The sequence below is a fragment of the Rissa tridactyla genome, chromosome 1 (assembly GCF_028500815.1).
Source record: "Rissa tridactyla isolate bRisTri1 chromosome 1, bRisTri1.patW.cur.20221130, whole genome shotgun sequence".
NCBI classification, from domain to species: Eukaryota; Metazoa; Chordata; class Aves; order Charadriiformes; family Laridae; genus Rissa; species Rissa tridactyla.
This window is the reverse complement of record NC_071466.1, coordinates 179760906-179784722: the sequence shown is the minus strand read 5'-3', so window position 1 is coordinate 179784722 and position 23817 is coordinate 179760906. Positions and strand designations below refer to the sequence as shown.

The following is a 23817-nucleotide window of genomic DNA, read 5'->3' as shown; positions in this document are numbered from 1 at the left end:
ATGACTTCTGCCCACTTCTCACTGCCTCGGCCGAAACACCAAACAAATTTTCCCAATTCATTATTTATTGTAATGCTCTGTGAGGAGCAGCAGATGATGCAATCCGATAGCACATAAGTGTAATATGGGGAGTAACTTAGAAGAGGAGCATCTGCCTTATTTTGCACAGTTACTGTTTAGTCAGAACCATGAAAGCATGAAGCTTTCCTTAATGTACTCCTTATATTTTTAGCTTCTCAAATGGGCTATAGATGCACTCAGCACGCAACATGAGCAGCATATTTTCTCAGAATGATGCTATGCTAGCTCTTTCATTAACTAGAATCCCTTTACGTCGCCTTGGCAATGCTAAACAGGCCTCAAAGCAAATGTAATTCAAGAGAGTGAAACTTGCACTCTTTTTGAAGCCTTTTTTATTGCCAGTGTGATACAAAGCAGCAATACAATAAGCGTTCCAGTGCTTTGGTCTCAATCATACCTTGCAGCTGTGAGCTTCATAGCTCAGTTACTCCTCCTGTAAAAATGTATGCCCTTTAAAAAAAAAACACTTTAACTTCACTTAACATTAAAAAAATAAAGCATTCGGAACAATGCTTCTCAGATGCAGATTGTTACCTTTATTGTAAGCTGACGGACAGTATAGTTCTCGCATTCTTGCACACTGTTAACAAGGACTTCAACCTTCCCATAGATTCCTCTTTTTTCTGGCCAATAGAGCACACATTTCTGGAAAGCAAACATCAGAGGTCATCAACAAACTGGATCCTGGAGCCATATTCATATCTAATTTTTACACAGGATGTATTTGTCTGGAAAGTTCAGAACAACTGAACCGAGGTGTTACTCACGTCAGAAGCATTCCTAAATAAGATACTGTAGGCCTCCTAAGGAATGACAGAGGCCTGATTTTCAGAATATGAGTTTTTCAAATATGGATCTCTATCATTGAACACTTTGAACAGCTGTTTATATTCTTCTCAATGAAGTTCAGTTAAAGGAATTATTTTACACATTAAAATGTAAAGATTTTTCTTCTAGAACATTTTTTAATTCATAGAATTAAATTTATAAAGTTTGCTCTTTAGAAATGGGATTTCCTTCTGAGCAAGACATTTAGAAACCTGTCCTCACAAAACTTTGTCCTCTTTACTCTCCTGAGCCCTGATACAACAAAGCATGTAAATATGCCCTTAGTTCTTACTGAATTCAATGGGAGTTAATGTACATGTTAAAGTATTTTGCAGAATCCAAGTTGTCTACTATATAACTTACTGGAAATTAATGTTAAAAAGACCCACCAGTCTTGCTACAGCTACACAAAATTATATATAGAATTCTTAATAAATCAGTACTATATCAGCAATGTAGGTGACAAGCATTTACTAAAAAGAAGATGAAGAAATACTATTTACAATATGAACCATTTTGTTTTTCCCCTGCAACAGTTTGCTTATCTTCAAGTAAACTGCAACTTCATATTAATTTCCATAAAGGTATCTCTATAGTCTACCTGAAAGCAAACATCCCTATTGTAGAAACACGTTTCTAAAAATAGATGCTTATTACCTTAAAAGCATAAGGTGTTAGAAAGCCACAATTTCTGAAATAATGCTGGCCCATCTGAACTGTTCATTAAATAAAAAACCCTCTAACAATTAAAGAAAGCCTTCTTTTTAATATCCAATACACAGGTTAAAAAAAAATGACACTGAGAGAGCAGACAGTTCTACATTAATAGGAATCCCAGAAAGACCTTGTTTGTGTTTTCTCACAAATGCTTGCTGAAGAAACTGGTACATATTTAGACAGTAGCCTACATTATGCAGCAAAATGTAACAATCACTTTAATATAATTAATTGCCATAAAGCATAACTCCCAGTAAATACTGCTAAAACTGATCCAGAGAAAAATATCAGTGAAATGCAAAGCTTTACCACCAGGTGTGATCTTTAAGCTGCTACTCTACTTGATAACCCGATTGAACTGAATAATCTCTGTTGTATAAAAACTTTTCTAAAAATAGATGCTCATTACCTTAAGAGTGTAAGGTGTGTGAAAGCCACATTTTCTGAAACAATGCTGGCCAATCTGACTGGTTTCGTTCAAATCCTGTCTTTTGCAGAATTACTCGAACATCCTAAATTTGCTCTGTCCCCGAAGACATCAAGAATGGCAATAAAATACTCAGAAATTTGTACGAAAAAAAGTGTTCACAAGTTCCACAGTCCCCCCATGTGACACATATAGGGACTATCATCTGCCAGATCTGCAATTCATGCCCCTCCCTGGGAGTGTAGTTTTCAGTGCTAATATGGGAAAAAGAAAAGTCTAAATACACAATTGTACCCTGACAATCAACAATAGTTGAGTCAACCCCTGAGACTCCTTGATAAATGCAAGCATGCGACACTCACTACAAAGCCTCCAGGCACTCCAGAAGAGTGTTTTTCTTGACTCTTTCCCAGAACTGGAATTGGCAACTTGCTCTGGGTGGACAATGAAATGGGGCTGTTCATTAAAATAACTTTCATTTAACAGTCTGTCTACATTTAGTGAGATACAATGGATTATTTTTAACACAGTCTCCTTGCATCTTTTTAAAATACCGTTTGTTACTGCTTTAAAAAATAGCCTTGCAAGTAGGGCTGGGATCAGCTGGTTCAGGCACTTCTAAGAAGACAGATATTTGGGGAAATTAGCATGTTTTTGGAAGTTAATTGTAATAAAGGAACAAAGATGAAGATGGGAGGGATAAACATATCAGACATACAAAAAAAAATATAGAAAATCCCAGGAGCATCACCAAAAAAGAATAAATTGCCTCAAGCTACTGCTTGAACCTTAGAGAAAATTCCACTGGTCTCACGTAGGTAAGTTCAAAAGGCAAACACAATGGTTAAGAAGGTGCTCTCTAGCCTCATGCCTGTAATCAGTAAAAGCTTATCGCCTACTGTATATATCAGAAAGAAGGAAGAAACCACTTGTTCTTATCATCCTGTAGTCCTCCACCTCCAGTCTTTGTGCTGGTCCTGATTCTGTTCCTTGCTGCTCTTTCAGGCCGCATAGTTTCCCTTTCAGCATACTCGTACATTACAGCACTTTCTAAATAGGTCACATATTTTGTGAGCTTGGGATTGGATGTAAAATCGTCTATGTAGTCAGCAAACATAAAACAGCTATGAGCAGGATTTTTTAAAAGATGTTTAAGCTCAAAAAAAAAAGAAAAAAAGAAAAAAAAGAAATCGTAACCAACTTGCATGGCAGCCAAAAGCTTGGGAATCTTCTTACTTTCATGTGGAAAACCTCATGTTCCTGCCATCTTTCAGATTCCCCCCTCGGATTAATTTCCATTGGTTAGCTTTTTGCTAAAAATGATTATTTATTTCTGATCTGGTCCCTGACCCTTTTTTAAAAAACAAAACAAAACAACACAACATTCCCTGACCCGAACAGGAAGTTTATACAAGAAACAGCATCTCGCATGACCTCTAATTGATTTCAGCCTTTGTCCTTCCCCCTGTGACAGGGCTGCAGGCTGAGGCTCTCTCCATCCCCTGTCCTGTCTCCTTGCGCTCCCCATCCCGTGCCCGCCAGGTGCCAGGCTTCATGGGACCGCTCCTGAGGTGGGTCTCCATGACTGCGTAGGGTCCGGCGCTGCCTCGGACTGGGGCTGGCACCTGCTGTTTGCTGCGGTCGGTCTGCGCTCAGGAGCACAGGTTATTTTAACTTGCCAGAAGTGTTCCTCTTGCAGCCTGGTCCCCCAGTTCTGCCGAATGGAGGAAGGCGCTCTCAGCTGAGGGGTTATTTACCTGCTTTACTTTGTCTGGATTTGGACCCTGAACAAAATTAGTTTAACAATTCTCAAGTATTTGTCCAGTTGCTTTACTTCAGCTCCTCTTCTTGTTTATTTTTCCATATAGCCACGCTAACAAATTTACACATTAAATGTCCCAATAACCAGGCTGAGACACAACAGTAATGAATAATTATAACAAAGCTTCAGTTCCAGAACCCCTTTTTACTCCTGCCTATTTACAGTCACTATATATACAGTCACTATTTACCTATTTACAGTCACTACTAACTCAAGCATGAGAGGTATACTTTAAGAGGGCTTGCAGGATTTTCCTTCATATACTAAAATCCTCAAAGTTAGGACCAAATCTTCTTAAGTTTTTCCAAAACCTAAGACATATCTGTGGTGCCAATTACTAGTAAGTAATCTTCAAAGAAGCTTATGTGAATTCTGTAAAAGGCAGGATTTCCGAATTCCAAAACCTACGTTGCTATGTGTAGATAAGGGTGCCTACAGACCGAGGGAAAAAATGTTACGTGAAAAATAATGTGAGCTTTAAACAGTGAGTTAACAAGATTGTCCTAGATAATTACTGACAACAAGATTTATATTATCTGAGTTGAATAAACACACATTGTTTAATCCATCTGTCAGTACTAGTTCTTTCTTCTTGCAGAACACTGCACAATATTCTTTATTTATGCTTTCCAAAAGATGTTCCCTGGTTAACAGGTAACGTTGCTAGTAAATTTTGAAGGCAAACTAAATGCATATTATCTGTGGAGTACATAACATAACCAGGAAAACCAGCTGATACAACTGAATTCTATAAACTTCTCTACAAAATTATACAGAAGTCTATAAAATTCTTACACTCCACATATTTGTCTAATTTCCATTGCTCAGTTGTCTCGACTAAACTCAGTAATATATGAAATTTAGATGTGCCTTCCGGATAAAGCTTTGTAAGATTGTGTCCTAAAATAGTACTACAGAGTTAGAGATGGTCACCTCCAGTGGGTGATTTATTTCATTCTCTTAGAGTGGGATGGATCACCCTCTGGAAGTGACTACTGCTCTTCTGTGACCAGGGAGGGCACCTAGATCACTAGATGAGATGTGTTTTTCCTCATATTAGCCCAAAAATTATAGCCTAGAGTGACAAATTTCTCATTATTTATTCAGGCAGAAGCTCCTTTGCTGTGGACTCTCCTTGCACAGGTAGATTTCCAATCTGTTCAGACACTTGTGTAATTTTGAGGACAGGATTTACAGATTCTGCTTAAAATACTCAGAGCACTCATAGTTCCTTCAGCATTATTCTTGCTTATAAATCAATCTCCTTTTTTTTTTAACAGAGTTCAAAATGAAAAGGAAAGAAAATCCAATAATTTAATGTTCCACTTTTTTTCATACAGCTGAAATCAGTATTTTGCTCAGCATTTTACTTTCATATTATATCTTCATCCATCTTACAAATACTGTTACCACAGTGTCTTCATCTTTTTTTCATTTGATGGAAGGAAGTAACTCTATAGAAACCTTTGTTTATCATCATTTCACACAATTCCTATTGTTATTGCAAATTCATCACATCTGATGATGTGAATATACTGACTATACTGAACTAGGACACTAATAATTTTACTTACACTAAATAAATGAATTCATTGTTGAGATTAAGGTTTGTCATGTGTCTCTCATTTGACAGCCCCTCATTATACATCACTTTATACATTAGAGTACATTATAGCTCAAATGGAGGCTAACTGATGTTATACCAACTGGAACGGGGCCTATACCTGAGAGTTAGGTATGGGGGTTTATTTGTGCAGGTACGGATGTGGATCAGTGGATGAATACACTTTCAAGTATGCAGGTATTTGTATGTGTGTATACACTGCGGACGTGCCTCCCTGAAAACAACGGAAACAGAGCAGAACACAGCAGAGAAGAAAAAATATCAAGTGCTATTTTGCTAAATAACATCTGCTCTTGCCTTCTCTACAGAGAGAAAATACTTTAACAGTGAAGTTAATATGCTGAGCATAGCCACTAGCTAAGCTGTTTTCTTTTCAATAGCAAGCAAGGTTTCAGGAGGAACCGGCTGACGGTGGGAGAGTTCCTAAGGTTTCTAGACAGGCAGGACGGCTTGTGCAAACACAGCCTCTCTATATAGCCTGGGAACGATTTGAGATTCCCCACCCTTTCTATTAGGAGGAAATTACCACTGCCAGGCCACAACAATGCGGATAAACACCAGTGCCTAGAGCCTGCGTAACTCAGGTAAACACAGGGCTTCCTGACACGATGGAAACCACTGGGCACTTCTTTCAAGTCATTCTTCTTACACGGTGTCAGATGTGAGTGTTTAAACAGTCAGCACTTCCTCAGTGAAATACTTGTTCTTTCGGCCAATTAGGCTGGGGTAAGTTTTCTACATTTTCAGGAATAATCTTTTTAATGTAGGCTTCTGGACACTTGGTTGAACAGTCTAGTGTAAAATGGCACCTGGATTGGAAATATGTCTTGGGATATTTTACAAGACCAACCTACTGTTTACATACAGCTTTCTTAAAATACACTGGATTTTAAGTTTCATGTTAGAAGCCCAAACTCACGGTGACAAAGAGCCAAGCAGCAGCCAAGGGCAAAAGAAAGAAGAGTACATCTACTGAGTCCTTATTTAAATGGACCAGTGAGTTTGAGCCCTGAGAAGGCACTCAGGATCTTGATCTTGGCCCCTTGATGGCTCAGACTTTGCCTGAATAAACTCTGTTTCTCTATTATCACACGTATCTGAGTTTGAAGAGCAGGGTGTGAGTGGAGCAGGAGCAGTATGGCCCTGGTGCTCACCCGGCAAGGTGCTGAGACGCGGCTGAGGCACCTACCTGGAGTTGGGAATTGCTATCAAGTCTAGCAGTTTGGACTCAAGAAAAAAGCCAAACTCCTTTATGTCTGTTTCTCTCTTGTCCACAAGCCCTGTAAATCACTTCTTTAACATTCAGTCTCCCAGAACAGAGCTTTGTGTTGGCCCTCTGCATGGGAGAGTCATTTTCATTCCTAGTGCCTGGAAGTCACAAATATGGACTCTGGCACTATCAAGGAAAGCCTGGCAACAATTTATACGAATACTAAATAAAGCCATTAAAGATGTAATTGGGAATTGATCCAAAAGTCACAGAATGTGTAACAGGCAATTAGATGACCATTAGCAATTAAAATGCAATTGTCATCTCCACTTGGTACTAAGGTAAAGAGCCATGTAGTTGCATTCTGTCTAAGTCCCTCCATGGTATTGGCATTTGGGAACCCAAACTGTATTTCTGGGATATCTGAAGATCTGTAATATCTGGAATGGATTCAAAACCTGCCGTTATAGCAAAGTGCAAACTTCAACCATGTCAGGAAACCTCTAATCAAAACACTAACCATCTATTCTTTACATACCAGAAAGTAACAAGAAGTACAGAGGTGATCAACAGATATATGAGCTGTTTCTTAAAAAATTATGAACCCAACAGCACAGATCTAGAAAATGGAATTCCTTTTTTCTTTTGTTAATACATCTCTTATGATTGCTATGCAACTGAAGTTGGTATATTTGGCTACCCCAGCATTGCTTTTCACATTGCCCATTACCAGAGTATTTAAGAGCCAGTTATGTGCTACCTTCCTTCTATATCTGCTAAGGTTCTTTCTACAGTATGAAGACACAGGAATAATTTCTCAGGTTGGCTAGTTGTCATACCTCATTTTTTTCTTTCAGCTTTGTGATCATAACAATGACAGGGCTGTCTTCTTGCCAAACCATCTGCCAGAAATCATTCACGGTATTAATCATGGGTCCCTGAGTTGCAATGAAAGCCTTCTCTTTACCTCCATATCCCTGGTTTAGAGACAGACACAAAACCATTTACTTTAAATTCATGTGGTGGACCAAAATTGCAGGTGACTGTTTTAAAAGAGCAGAAAAAAGAATCTGGAATTAAAAAAAAAAAAAAAGAAAAAAAAAGTTATTTAAATTGAAAGCAGTTATGACTAACAGTAGAGCAGATCAGAAATTTTTCAGTAGAACAGTTTTTCCTCTGGAAACTACTCATTCAATGGACTGAAATGGTCCTGAAAATACATCAATCCCTCTCAAATTTCCCTGCTTACTTGGCTTCTCCTAGCTTACTCTGTTCTTCAAGTTGTTGGGGCTTTCCATCATCCAGTGGTACTTTAATCCATGATTTATGTTGCTGCAGTGTTTACAAGATAGTTTACAATAAACAAGCTACAGAAAAAAAATGAGAACTATAAAACTGGATTCTATGAAGATTCATGACAGGAAAAGAGATTTAAAATACATGAAGGCTTGTGGAGTAAAAGACACTGCTATGCATCTTTGCTAAGGGAGAAGTGCCTTTATGAAACCTTATAAGAGGGACAGTATATCAGTATAGGGAGTCCCAAGACACACAAGTGTACAGGAGGTCAAAGAAAGGTCAGGCAAACAGCAGGGAAGCAGAGGAAAGGGAAAGGCAAGAAGAAATGGGAAAAACAAGAGATTGCCTTCTTATTTTTCAGGTGAGAAGGAGAACTTGTGAGTTTGTGCAGTGACAGGGTGCCCAACAGTAACGCAGGTCAGGTGATCCTGGCAATGTCTGAAGGGGATGAGTGAATGGAGAACAGCTGGAGGTGGTGCAGGAGCCTTTAGCCATGGGCCTTCCTTTTGGGTGCCTTTCTTCCTGACAGCTGTTACTCACTGCATGAACCAACAGGATAGATCCTCAGCTGGTATAAACAGTCCTCCTACTTACCAACTCACCAATCTGCCTGAACACGCTTTGTCCAAGACAGGTCTGTTGGGATCTCACCAAGCATGATGTTGCATGTATGGATGTGAAATTTCATTTTGTTGCTGGGTTGTATTTTTTCTGCAGTTGCTAACAATTCAACTGGTGTTAGCAACAGGAGAAATCACTGTATGTTGGCCTGAAGGGTGGTGGCAGAGGGAAAAGGGAGGGCTCAAAACATGGCCTAGCTACTGGAAGAGTTGTTCTCCAAAGAGAACCACTCTACTTAGTTACACGACGACGTCTTTCATAAACCCTCTGACAGTACAGGATGTAAAGTGAGGCAGGGGCCATGGGGGGTGTGTATGTATATATTCATGTACTGTTACTTAAATAAGCAACGTTGTTGTAGAGCTCTGGGGCCAAATTTCAGTTGCGCTATTACATTTATGCCAGCTGAGGATCTGGTACGTAACTCTAATCAAAACATTTAATTGTGCAGGTTGAGCACTACACTCCTAAAATATGACTGAAGTAGTTTCTTAGTAGTCTTGTCAGTATATGCTGTGCCATAAATTCAAGAAGGCTCTGTGTGTGTCACGGAGGACTACAACATAGCTGACACTTAGAAATAATGCTTTCCAACAGGGTTTGTGCTGGTAAAGTCTTTGTATCACGTAACCATTCTATATAGGGAGTAAAATGTGAACAAGTGCGTGTGCTGGTGCACGTGTGCAATTTAACACATCTGTTTATACTGCTTTTCACACACTTATTACAGTATTTAATTTATATAAATATAATATATATAATTTATTTTATTAATTAATTGATTTCAGGACTACCAATTGATATAGTTATGCATGACAATAATCCACCACCATTGAACTTGTTTTGTGGATAATATGACTCCAAGGATCAACCATACAGGTTATATTGCTGTTGACTCTGATCTTCTCTTTACCAAAATACTGGTATCTCTGTCACTGTTAAAAGGTAACCCTCTTTTCCTTCCTATGAGGCCGTGGGACAATATTAAATGGTAAACACTGAAGTAAACAAATTGTAATGCGTGTGTTTCTTAATGTTTTTTATAAACTATTTGATAAATTGTTTTCTTGTTGCAACCATTTTAGTACATTCATGGCTATATGGTCTTTGTTACAAACAGCTCATGAAACTATTTCTATCACATCAATGTAGATAAAAAGATTAGGGATTATCAATAAAGATGAGCAGTAATAAAATGAGTGGCACCTTGGCAAAATCAGCTATTCATGTGGAAAATCAAATATTGTCTCAAAAGCACATGAAGAGTGTACATTTACTTACCCTAATGTAGTTAGCATTTATGTAGGTACTCAAGGAGTCAGATGGACTTTTTGGTTTCAAATACACTCTGCTTAGAGGATCTAAGAGCACAAGGAAGATGGAAATTGGAAAGAAAACCCATCATTAGAAGATTTCTCTAGAGAATCAAAGACTAGCTGAAGAAAATAATCAACTGTTATTCGGGATTGTCAAGCAACGAAAGCATTATGCATCAAATTCTTCCCTCCACAAAGGATTATCACGTGTAACTGAGGTACGCCTCTACTGCACAATGCTGGGCTGTGTACAAGTATCTTGGCACGCTGCGGGCATTGAAGCAACACTATCAGGTCCAGGCAATGTTCAGCAAGGTCTAGTCTGCCTGTCCACAGTATCAAGCGGACCTGCCTAGACTGTCTCTGAAACCTGTGTCATATCGTTGTACAATGCTCGATAATGACACTCAGTCCTTTGGATTCAGCTTTGATATCTTTGCCTGAAGTTGTACTGTTCCAATGACTACAGTTGGACTTAAATTAAGAAAAGCTTCCTCTGCCTAGGATGAAATCAGCTATATGTTTTTATACCAATTTAAGTTCACTGTAATGGGTCTGGACTAGGTAATCCATATCCTTCCCTTCAGTCCTGTGTTCTCATCAGACACAATTGGTGATGATTCATGTGTACTAGACTGGAGACACAATGCCAAAATACAGGAATATTTTCCTTCACTCTCTTCTTTCCTTCACTGTCTTGGATGATCTAGAACAGAGTCGGGGCCAGTTCTTTTGAGTACAGAGCTGGGGATTACTAAATCCTTCCTGCGAAGGAAGTTTTTGCTTGCTCATGTGTGGTGATGTGATCCCCCATGTATTATTACCCTTTTCGAATTAAAGCCAGTAAATTCTCAATTACACGGTGTAACAGAAAGGGGTAAGGAGAAGGGAAGTGAGGTGCCTATGTTGTGGCTGTCTAGGGGCACTCTTTGTCTTCACACCTTTTCTGAAAAAATATTCTACTTTTAACAAAATGATATGGAAATATTTCTGTACTGATAAATATAATCTTTTATTCTGGCATTTTGCTTGAATAATTAATTAGAATCAGCAGGTTTTTGACAGTATATGGTTTCGAAATAGTCTCTGCTTTGCTGAGTGCAATCTAGGCAATATGTTCAAAGATACATATGTGGATGCTGAACTGGACAGTGGTAAAAAAACATTATTTATTATGTAGCCTTGCTGTTTACACAAGAAATATATAATTGATGTACTTCTGCTGTAGCAAAACCTAGTATTTTCAGAGTTGCTTTTGGATTTCTTTTGTGACTTTTCATCCTGTTCCTAAGAACAAGATAAAACTTTTGCAAATCAAAGGAAGAGGAGGGATCATCCCAAACATACTTTATGTCCTTTTCCTACTGGAGGTCACAGGAGTGTCTTGGACAGGAGTGGAGCCTTTGCAGGACCCAGGCTGGTGTTTTGAAAGTATGTTTCTTAAAATGTGCAAATGAATGCATGACTCCTAGTTCAAAGTCTGGGCATGGAAGTCTTGTCCTCTGCCTTAATAGCACAACATGAACTCTAGTTAGCTCGTGTTAAAATCTCTTTGTACTAGCTTTCCCAACTTCTTTACTTTGAGCTTTTTTCCCCCCTTAACAATATGAGGACAGGAAACCTCTCATTCCTTTTCAGCACAGAGCGATTATTAGCCATTTCCACAAATGCCTCAGGCTACGTGGCCTTAAAAAAACACCCGCTTCCTCTAGCTCACACAATGCCTCTGATTCTGGTGTAGCTTGACCCCTACCTTAAAAAACCTCTTCCAAGCAGACTCAACATCCAGTTTAATTACCACGTCTTGAGATAAATCCCTCTGTTACTAAGGAGCAGATAAATCAGTTGTACAGTTTCTGAGACCTCCTTCCAACTCCAATCAACGAAACAAACACTGCTTCCGAATGGGAATCTTTTATAAATTAACAGTCCTGATCAGTTATGAAATAGGTAAATGCTGTAAACTCAGCTCTGAAAGGAGGAAAACTTGAGTGCCGCTGCCACTAAGCAATCATCAGACACAAATGGAAGTAATTAGCTTCCTCCTGAATGACAAACACCTTGCAGGTATTAATCTTTTCCTCAAGGATGGCAAAGTCTGAGAGTCAAGCTACAGCAGAAAGACACAGATGGTGGCTGCAAGGCTGAATTCACCAATGTTTGTAAAGCATCTTGAAACACAGCAGAGCTGTTAAGCACTTATAATTACTAATAAAAAATCTCTCCTACAATTTTGACTGAGGCAAAATTACTGCTGTTTTCTTCCATGTATCTAGGAAGTCTGGAATTACTCTCCTGTTAGAGTAAAGCAGCTTCCTCTAACTCCATCTTTAACAAATTAATATTGTCCTGAAATTACCAGGCTGGAGGAATAGGAGGGTGTTATAAAGGCTGTAGCTGGCCCTCATGAGACTGCCCAGTGCAGGGAAGAAGTGGGCTGTATGGTGGCACTGCTGGACAGCCTCCCGCACTGCCATCGATGCTGGCAGTTCATCCACTCCATGAACACCACTTCGTCATGAAGACCCAGGGCTTTGTCCCATTGCAAAGGCTGTATTCATTGTACAGTGGGTACAACTTCCATTTCGACTGCTACTATGTTCTGAATTCTTTCGGGCATGGGTATGTTTGCATTTGCAGCGTTTCTAAGATAAGTCATTTGTTACTCCTAGTCCAGTCCTAGTTGCCTTACCAACAGCAGGACTGAAATAGTGTGAGAGGGGCTTAAGGTATTTCTGTTTTGTCAGCAGGAAAGGAAGATGAAAATTTTGTGAGGCAGACTGCCCTCACACTTGCAGCCCAAAAGATCATAAATCTTTCAGATATTGAAACATTTTGAAATTCATGCACCTCTATTTTGCCTGGTTTTGCCTGCAGTCTATAAATGAATTACGGATACCGGTATTATTTGGTAATCATTGTAACACAGGACGAGGAAGAATCACACCAGACTGCATTCCCAGTCTCTGCCAGGTGGAAAATAGGCTATTAGACTTGCAAATAGTACAACTGCCTCAAAACACCTCATGTATAAAACACCGGTAAACTATGCATCATTTTTTAATCTCATCTGAATAATTCCTGGCACTTCCAATACAATCCAGGATTTCTCAATGGAAAATTTAACAGATTTCTCATGGTGAGTGCTTCTGCATTTTAAAACATGCTTCAGCATTACAAAATAAAGTTTCATTCATGCAAAGGGAATCTTTCTTATGTACTAAAAATAAGGTCTGCCTAATATCCATTCACATTTTTAACTATGCAGTCTAACATAGATCAATTGTTATAATACTGGGAATGTACAAATATTATAGATGTTATGATACTGGTGACCATGACTAGGACACATTTTGGCGACACACATGAATATACAAAAATGCTTTGATGAACCCATGTTGAATTCCGCTAAGATTAAATCTGCCCTTCTGCTTTGTAAATATGATTTTTTTCTCTTTAGTCTTTGAAAGCCAGTTGGTGATCCTGCTGCCTTCACTAGGGAGCAGGACTGCAGCAAATCTGACTGTTTGTAGCCAAGACTGTGATGCAAGGGAGCTTGAAAATTCTCAACATCAAGAAAACGGTTTTCCTATATTTGTCTATAAGCTTGCATAATTAAGTGCTTTGTTCATATGATTGAGATTTAACTTTCCCCTTGTGTTTAGCTGGAGTGCCAGGGCCAGTTTTAGTGTAAGCACTTCAAGCAACAGCTTGTGGATTTGTGGGGCTGACCTGACAAGTGCTTTCTACCTTCATGTTACTGTGAATCTGCTGTTCTGCCACCAGTGTTTTCATGTAGGCTTTTGCCCTGAGGGTACTCTTCAGGAAGGGATAAGGAATGACATCCAGGTACCTTGGATGTGTTGCACACACCAAGATACCCACAGCATAGTGTTAAGCCACTTGCTCCTTTGTAAGCAAGAGCCCACACATGCTTTGAAGCACCACAGGAATTCTGCTTCTGGTTTGAGGTGGAAAAGTGAGATAGGAAGGGGAAAAGACACTGGGCTTTGAAGCCGAGGTCCTGCTGCGGGGACATGTAGCGGGGGCTGCAGGAGAGAAGCAGCCAAAGGTGAAGATGTGGAGTAAGAGGATGAGGAGTGAGCAGCAGGGCTGGTGTTTTGCCACAAGGATGTGGCTGTGGTGAGAGACTGGGAGGTGTGTGTGCAGGATTGGGAACCTGCTCAGAGAGTGTGGGAAACGCTGTAGGTGGATGGCAGAGGGAATGCAGCTGAAGATCCGGAGTGCGGTTTAACAGGACCCGGGGGTGGGGTTGCAGTCAGGGGAGGGATGGAGAAACAGTGATTTTAAGGAACTGTTTAGCCACTTGTCTCTGATCCCACACTGTCCCCTATTTGTTGTATTAGCATATTATTATAAAGCAAATGACACTTAAAGAGGCATCCTAATGTTTGCATGAGAGCGTTGGCTATGTTATACTGCAACTGAAACATCTTTCCTCGAAATGTAACATTTCCTGCACTTTATAGTTTTCCATTTAGAATAATTTTCATTAGGCGTTCATTTTATTTCACGTGAGTGTGGCTGGCTGGGTAGTATCTCTTAACATGAACATGCCCTCATGCACCCTGTCACAAAATTATCTCTTAGAAAACGAGAACATCCTCCACAGCGCAGAGGGTGGAGCTGGCAGGACTGGGCATTTTTAGGTGATAATCCATTAGCTCAAACGTCACTTGTCACCACAGGTGCCCCGATTCAGGGGACGCACCCAGCGCTGGGAATGGAAAAGCTGATGCGGGCGTACGAAGCAGCGGGTTGATATCATCTCAGCAGGAAACCAGGAAGGCTGTTCTATTTAATCACTCAAATCGTTTCCAAACCCTCTCGAACTGGGTGTGGGGTGTGCGAGTATTTATTATGAGCATGTGCCTCAATCCTCAAAATATCTTCTTTGAAACAGCCTGGTGCTAACGCACAACAGGCCTTTTGATTTCTGTCAAAGCTGGTTACAAAGTGCCTGTCAGTGAGTAGCTGTGGTGCACACCGGCAGCGTGCTTGGACTGGAAATGTGCCTCAGAGTTAGCGGCACGTCCCAGCTAACTGGAGGTGAAAACACAAAGGCATGCTGGTTCTCAAAGCTCATCAGCATCAACCACGGCCCAGCTGTCGCGTCCCGATTCAAAACACATGCTGCAGTGAAATAGGACTCAACGCATTTGCAAGGCATTGCTGACGGCGAACCCAGTGGTGGCTGGGGAAGCTGGGATGCGAGATGCTATGGGAAGGGAGAACTCCTTCCAAAAATCCGCCTGTCAGGCAGAGGGAGGGTTGGCGGTATCCTGGCTCCACTGCAGCTGATGGCAAAAGTCCTGCTGTCGTCAAAGGGGTCAGGATTTCACCCTCCATGTACATCCTGTTGACACTGGGCCAGACTCCAAGGGACGCTGAATTTTCTGATTACTTGGTATATAACTTGCATTCAGTTCCTTATTTTCTTTAATTACCTTCAACATTCCCCCACTGCGCTCAGCTGCACACAGCTATTGGTTGCAATAGATGAACTAACCTTGAAGTCAATGGGAATTTTAGTGGGGGCTGAAGGGAAGCGAGGACTCCACACAAGTTTCTTTCCCAGCTATGTATCGCGTTTCTGAGACTAATCTAGTGGCTGAAGGCCATCAGTTTTCATTAATTTGACTGCAAGGCCTTTGTATGATGTGAACAAACTACAATGTGCTCAGGCTTGCTGAGAGAAATCTTGTCATTTAAAGTGTGTGAATTTGCATGACTAACATATAACATAGGCCTGCAAGGACATTATAGAGATGATTAGAGAACAAATTTCTAGTTGATAGGATATGCTCTCATTTTAAAAGTATTCTTCATTCCAAACCTAAGCAAAGGGATGTGTTTACATTTTTCTGTGGGAGTGTTCTCCAACATTTTGAATCGCTGAACTTTTTCACTTTGGTGATGTCAAAATTTATAAAAACTCAACTATTCACGTCTATATTTAGTGCAATGTTAAAACTTCTGCAACCTATTTTGAAATTGAACACAAACCAAAATGATTAATAAAGGAGAAATGGAATATCTCATTATCCCCCAACAAATGTTAGGAAAATAGTTGCTTTTCAGAGAAACATGTATTTTGAAGGAAAACTATTCCACTGAAAAGTTTTCAATCACCTCTAATTATAACAAAGCAATGGCTACTTGGCAGAAATAAAGAATTTGGGCCAACAAAAATACAGAAGCAGTATAGCAAAGCAGTAACAAGTTTACAGCGACGATGAGGACACACTGAGTAAGGACGGTTTGCTTACTAATGTGAACAGATTTCCACGAAGCCAATTGGTGCATGGAGAAGAAAAAAAAAACCACCAGAGGACTTAAAGATGGAAGTCCACTACAAGAACAGATAGGCTGAACTTGCTTTTTTTAGTCTGGGACACTTATTGTTGGACAGGATCCCAACTAGCTTGAGCCAAACAGAGGGAATTCAGTGACTGCAAGAAGGTGTGGGCTGTGACGGAGGCAGCAGTCTTGATCTTCTCGTCCTCCAGATCGGGGGAGCAACTGCGAGGCATGTCAGACCTCTCTCTACCCATAGAATCATAGAACCATAGGGCTGGAAGGGACCTCTGGAGATCATCTAGTCCAACCCCCTGCCAGAGCAGGGTCACCTTAGAGCAGGTTGCACAGGAACGCATCCAGGTGGGTTTTGAATGTCTCCAGAGATGGAGACTCCAATCTGCCTGAGCTGTCCTCCAGAGAAAACCAGCGTGCACCCAGGTTGTATTTCAGTACATAGTTGGGATGCTGCCAAAGTGTGTACCTACTAAGGCATCCAGCGAGAGTTCTGCATTTGCCAGTCCTACAGCACTGGGCTTTTGTTGTCTTTCTACATGGCCTATAAATACACTTAGGAATAGGTACACAATGATCAAAGCTAAAGACAGCTAGATTTTCACAGCAATACGTTCTCAAAGCAGGACTAAATGTCATAGTAGGAAACCATGGGCTAACTCACTTACTTGGCAAAATTGTTTTATAGCGGTTTTTAGTTCCATGACTCGGGATGTCAATTTCTTTGGGATCCACAAAATTCATTGGTATTTCCTATAAAAAATAAATTAAATCATATTGGTGTTTCCAAAGGAGCCATGCAGGAAATTATCACCAGAAGGCCATCTGCTGTTACACAACTGTCTTTTGACATCAAAGTTATTAAGAAAAAAAGTGGTTCCCACCTCAAGCCTGTCAACACCCTTCCTTTAATAAACACAGGGAGGTGCATATCGAAGGGGTAACTTCCAAGGAACACTTCTGATGAATTATTAAAAGCAAAGTTTTTACAGGATTAGGAGAGAGGTTAAAATGCACAATAGTTCTAGAAAAGTGGAGTTGAAGACTGCAGTGCTGTAGCAGAAAAGAGCAACATTTTACATAATTGGTGGAGGAACTTTCAAAATAATTAAATATTAATAGACAGCATTTTTTTTTTTTAAATTTTGTGCAAAGTCCTTAACAATGTCAGTCAAAGACCTCACTTGCTTTTTATAGAAACTACTAGAATGAAGTGCCTTAGCCTTTTGCATTCAGTGACTGAAATGTAACAAAAATCTGAAGCAATATTTCTCTTGATTCTCATTTTGATCTTTTAGTGACTGATCCACATTGTCTTCTTTGAATATGCAGTTGTGCAAGTAACTAATGTGACAGTTTGCTTGAAGTTCCAAAAACGTACAAATGATAAACTTCTGATCAACTTAAAATTACTGTTTTTCAAATTGTTTGTCAGGATGAAAAGTAAAAATCCTCCAACTTTTAACTGAACAAAATGTTTCTATTGGTCTAAGGAAGGGGAGAATAATTTTGATTTTGAGGTCCTGAAACATTGTTAGTGTTCTTACAGTTGAATAAAAACAACTCTTTGAAAATGGCAAGATGAAACAAGTGGGGTTTGCTTTTCTTTTTTATCCTGATTGTGGGGGATGTTTTAGCAACCAAAACAATCTGGCAAAATCACATTAAAAATGCTTCAGTTGACTCAAATCTTTTTTTTTTGCTGAATTGTTTTGGCCACAATTATTTAAATTATCTTAGGGCAAGCTGGAATGTGACCTTCAGTAAACTAATAGTTCTACTTAAAAGCACAGTCATTACTAGAGACTTGAAAACTTCATTGCTAGCCTGGGATGTTTATCCAAAGAGACAGCGGCATATTAATAATTGCCTCTTACAGACACATAGGAACATGAAGAGGCACAAAAGGAGGTTCCTACCTTATTCAGAGCAAACCTCCTTTGACTTGCACCACTGGAAAATTTACTTAAGGATTTTCCTCCAAAATGAGCTGTTTCCTAACTCCCCAGGCGCAGGTGTCCCCAAGGACTTTGGCACAGACGAGATGCGTGGCCACTGTCCTGCAGACCCAAGCTCTGATTCTGCCCAGCATGACTGGCTGCTGTGGGATTTTTTTAGAGCAACAGGGACGAGGATCCTAAGAGCTTGCCAAGGATGCACCCAACAGCAGATCTTCACATGGGTTCACCAAGCAGGGAAGCTACCCTTTTACTTTTCTGGTTGAAGAGAAGCCAAATTCAAGTAAAATTTAGATGGGTCATAATGAATTGCTTTGATTCTTTTCTGCTTCCCAACTTGGCTTCTGAACAACTTACTAGATGAGGCTGCAACTTTTCTGTTGGTTTTTATTTGTCTTCCTTCTCTGCCTTACGCCCATGTGTTTAGTGGACCTTCTTTATTCTTCCTCTCTCCCTCAGTCAGTTTCTTCCTCGATCTCTTCCTTGCTCTTCGGCTGACTCCTCAAAAGAATGACTCGCTGCCTCTCATTTCAGGCCAGCCAAAGTGTTGCTGCTAAGATACACCTTCCTTGCAGGTACTTCACCCAAGCCTTTTTCAGCTCCCTATACTGCCATCCATATGATGCCTGCACTAAGCCCAGGAACTTCTCACTTGTAAGACTCCATTCCTGCATAAACTTCATCCCCATTCCTTCAGGTCAAACCGTCTCACCTCTGTCCTGCTTCTGATGCCCCTTCCTCCTCCATGGAACTACAAAATGAGCTCCACACGCCTCTCATTGCCACCTCTGACTTTCACCCCTTCCCAGTGGTGACCTCTGTGAGACTCTTCCCCTTGCCCCTTGGGCTCTGAATTGTCCGAACTGGCCCTGGTACAGGCTAGTGGCTGACCTAGAGCTTCCCTGGCTCAGCTCTGTCTTAGTATAAGCACCATCAGTGCATGGCTTCTGAGAGGTTTCCCTGCTGAATTGTATACAAACTGAGAGTGCGCAGTGCATTAAGCTGGTGTTTAATGTGATCTACATCTGTCATCTGCAGAGACTGGAAAAAGATGTGTGAGGAGGAATCCTCTGCCTGCACAACAAGAGACGGTGGTCAGTGGGGCTCTTCCAGCTGCCTGCCTGACTCCCTCTTGATGCCTGCTGAAACTTTGAAATAGTTCATCAGTTGGCGAGTTACTGACAGACGCAGAAATGCCACCGAGTTGAAAACAGAAATGCATTTCTCTGAGCCAACAAGGTCAATTAATAATATTAATCACTTACATCCTGTAAACACTTTCTAGTCAGTGGGCTCCTCCCAGTAATAAGTACTTGTGGGGCCAAGGGCACAGACAGAAATCTGACAATGCACCATGGATCACAGCCACAGACAAGTCACTTATTCTGAAACTGGCTGTGAAAAGCAAGAGATTATTCCAGAAAAAAAATCATGATATTATGGACAAAACATTCCTGCTAATCTGAGGGAAAATAAGCCCAGCAGATTGCAAATAGCACGAACATGTGCAAATTAGCATACAAAGTCTGTAGCTACATAGGCAACATATATAGATTTGCTTTATTAAACACATTTATATCTTATACATAATTAAATAATTACAAATAATGTATAAGCTGAACTCATTCATGTGCTCAGTTGCATGCATACAATTATAGATGTATGTCCATATATGCCTTTGTTCACGGGCTATTTCACCTCTCTGGGCGATATCCTTATAATTATCATAGAATCATAGAATAGTTTGGATTGGAACGGACATTTTAAGGTCATCTAGTCCAAACCGCCTGCAATGAGCAGGGACATCTTCAACTAGATGAAGTTGCTCAGAGCCCTGTCCAACCTGACCTTGAACGTTTCCAGGAATGGGCCATCTGCCACCTCTCTGGGCAACCTGTAACAGTCTTTCACCACCCTTATTGTAAAAAATGTCTTCCTTATACCTAGTCTAAATCTTCCTTCTTTCAGTTTAAAACCATTAGCCCTTGTCCTATCACAACAGGCCATGCTAAAAAGTTTGTCCCCATCTTTCTGATAAGCCCCTTTTAAGTCCTGAAAAGCCACAATAAGGTCTCCCCGGAGCCTTCTCTTCTCCAGGCTGAGCAACTCCAACTCTCTCAGCCTGACTTCATAGGAGAGGTGCTTCAATCCCCTGATCATTTTTGTGGGCGTCCTCTGGACCCGCTCCAACAGGTCTTTCCTGTGCTGAGGGCTCTAGAGCTGCATGCAGTTCTCCAGGTGGGGTCTCACCAGGGCGGAGTAGAGGGGCAGAATCACCTTTCTCGACCTGCTGGCCACGCTTCTTTTAATGCAGCCCAGGATACGGTTGGCCTTCTGGGCTGCGAGCGCACATTGTCGGCTCATGTCCAGCTTTTCATTCACTAGTACCCCCAAGTCCTTCTTGGCAGAGCTGCTCTCAATCCCTTCATCCCCCAGACTGTATTGGTACTGGGCGTTGCCCCGACCCAGGTGCAGAACCCTGCACTTGGCCTTGTTGAACCTCACAAGGTTCACAAAAGCCCAATTAACAAGCTTGACCAGGTCCCTCTGGATGGCAGCCCATCCTCAGGTTTGTAAACCGTATCACTCAGCTTGGTGTCATCCACAAACTTGCTGAGGGTGCACTCAATCCCACTGTCATTGATAAAGATATTAAACAGTACCGGTCCCAATATGGACCCCTCAGGGACACCACTTGTCATCGATCTCCAACTGGATGTTGAGCTGTTGACCACTACCCTCTGGATGCAACGATACAACCCATTCCTCATCCACCGAATAGTCCACCCATCAAATCCATATCTCTCCAATATAGAGGGAAGGATGTTGTAGGGGACCATGTTAAAGGCCTTACAGAAGTCCAGATAGACGACATCCGTAGCTCTTCCCTTGTCCACTCATGTAGCCACTCCATCATAGAAGGCCATTAGGTTGGTCAGGCAGGATTTACCCTCAGTGAAGCCATGCTGGCTGTTTCAAATCACCTCCCTGTCCTCCATGTGCCTTAGTATAGCTTCAGGGAGGATCTGTTTCATGATCTTCCCAGGCACAAAGGTGAAGCTGACAGGAAGTTAGTTCCCAGGGTCCTCTTTTCTACCCTTTTTAAAAATGGGTCCAATGTTTCCCTTTTTACAATCACTGGGGACTTCACCTGACTGCCATGACTTTTCAAATATCATGGACAGCAGCTTAGCAACTACATCAGCCAGTTCCCTCACGACTCTTGCATCTCATCAGGTCCCATAGACTTCTGAATGTTCGGGTTCCACAGGTGGTCACAAACATGATCTTCTCCTATAGTGAGGCAGTCTCCTCCCTCAGTTCCTGTCTTGTGGTCCATCCACTTGAGAGGTGTGGGAAGAGAGGTTGCCAGTGAAGACTGAGGCAAAATATCTGTCTAAAATACTTGTAGAAGCCCTTCTTATTATTCTTTTTGTCCCTTGCCAAGTTCAGCTCCAGAAGTGCCTTGGTCTTCCTGACCCCATCCCTACAGAACCGGGCAGCGTCCCTGTACTCTCCCAGGATACCTGTCCCTGCTTCCACTGCCTGTGCATTTCCTTCTTGCCCTTTAGTTTGACCAGCAGGTTTCGACTCAGCCATGCTGGTCTCTTGCCCTCGTTTCCTCATTTCTTACACCTGGGGACTGAGAGCTCTTGGACTCTATGGAAAGTGTCCTTAATGATCTGCCAGCTGTGTTCTGCTCCCTTGTCCCTGAGGGCAGTTTCCCAGGGGATCCTATTGACTAACTCCTTGAAGAGCTGGAATTTTGCTTTCCTAAAATTCTGGGTCCTGATTTTACTTTTCACCTAACCCATATCCCTCAGGACTGCGAACTCCACCAGTGCGTGATCACTATAGCCCAAGTTGCCTCCAGTCTTGATGTCACTGATTAGCTCACTTGCATTGGTGACCATTAGGTCCAGTATCGCAGCCCCTCTGGTAGGGCTGTCTATGACCTGGCTTAAGATGTTATCCTCAATGCACTCCAGGAATTTCCTGGGTTGCCTACAGCTCACTGTGCTACTTTTCCAGCAGATGTTGGGGTGATTGAAGTCCCCAGGCAGGATGAGAGCCTGGGAGTGTGATGCCTCCTGTAGCTGTAGAAGAAGGCTTCGTCAATAGGCTCCCCTTGATAGGGTGGCCTGTAGTAGACAGCAACCACAAGGCCGCTTCTGTTGCCTCGGTCTCTAATTCTTACCCATAAGCTTTCAACCTGCTCGTGGCTATTCTTCAGAGAGCAACGCCTCTGCCCCTCCTTCCTCACCTGTCCCTTCTGAACAGCCTGTAGCCACCGATAGCCACACTCCAGTCATGGGATTCGTCCCATCAGCTTTCAGTAATGGCAACTATGTCGTAATAACAGCTAATAACAGCTATTCTGGCTCACGTTAGCCTTTAAATACTACAACTGTTCATACACTCGAAGAGAAACGATTTGAGTCTCTGAAAGCATTCAAGAAAATGTGGCAAAATTTAGGCAAATTCGGCCAGATATTCATTATACCCATCCCACCATTTTTATGAGAACCAAATTTTATAGATTTAACAATCCAGCATTTTCCCATGCAGGACTGTATTTTCTGACATTCCAGTGTTTCAGGAATAATTGATTTTTCTGTTCTATTACCAGTTTCAGACATTCTGTCTTTTGAACAGTAGCAGCTCAGGCTACTAAAGAAGTATATGCTGGGCAATTTATGCTTCTTCCTCCTTGCAAATCAGGTATATTCTCCCAAGTAAAATTAGCCAACCGTTTTTTCAGCATAAAAAAAAAAAAGGAAAATAGCTCTTTTTTCTTAATAAATCTTATGGAAAAATATTTTGATGGTAACTTACCATTTTTTACAATAAAAAATAAAGTTAATACCCCCTTAATTGTTAATAAAAAAATTAAATGTTAATGAAAGAACTAAAAATAACCCAAAACTGCTCATGTTTCAGTTTTCCATGGAAAACTTTGAACATTTATCCACTTTTTTTACACTTAGAAGGTTTTCATGGGAACTAATAACTTTAGTCTCAAGAAGACTGTCTTATTTTATTTCTTTAGCTAGTTAAAACAAGCTGAGTGAGAGGAACAAGTGAGGGTTATACCTGCGTTCTTTGCATGCCTCAAGTTCCTACTAAAGCTATTATGTGTAGCAAGGAAGATATTAAACAGATCATGTTCAACAGCTTCATCTTAAAACACATTTTAAAAAATGGGTTAAAAATGGAATAGACAAGTCATGATCTTTTCACTACGGTTCTGTGAAAACACTGAATGGCCAAAGTCATGTTGTGCCACCCTGAGGGACAAATAAAATGTGAGTCGCTGTTGCCCCAAAGCCATGCAACAATGCTGTGCGAGAGGATTTGGGTAAGCAGGATTCTATGAAGGTGCCAAGTTGTCTGTACAAACTGACTCCCAGCATGGGCGGTTTAAGAACGATGAAGTTATTTCTTCTAGCTTTCCTGCCTAAGCAGCAGAATGGCAGAGAACCAATGGCATAACTGGTAACTTCCTATAGCAGTTGGTAGCAAGGCATCTGAGGGAACTAGAATGGGACAAGCTTTCCTTTGTATTGCACCGGTCACCTGA

The 23817-nt window shown here is 41.1% G+C and overlaps 1 protein-coding gene across 1 annotated transcript in view; it reads right to left on the bottom strand.

Annotated features, from left to right (window-relative positions):
- PTPRR (protein tyrosine phosphatase receptor type R) overlaps window positions 1-23817 on the bottom strand; it is a 143941-nt gene that overhangs the window by 13042 nt on the left and 107082 nt on the right. The window contains exons 7-10 of the mRNA XM_054188887.1: window positions 16947-17031; window positions 9911-9990; window positions 7549-7686; window positions 616-726 (exon numbers count right to left, since the gene is read on the bottom strand). Of these exons, the coding sequence (XP_054044862.1) occupies window positions 616-726; window positions 7549-7686; window positions 9911-9990; window positions 16947-17031 (414 nt within the window). The remainder of the gene's footprint in view (window positions 1-615; window positions 727-7548; window positions 7687-9910; window positions 9991-16946; window positions 17032-23817) is intronic.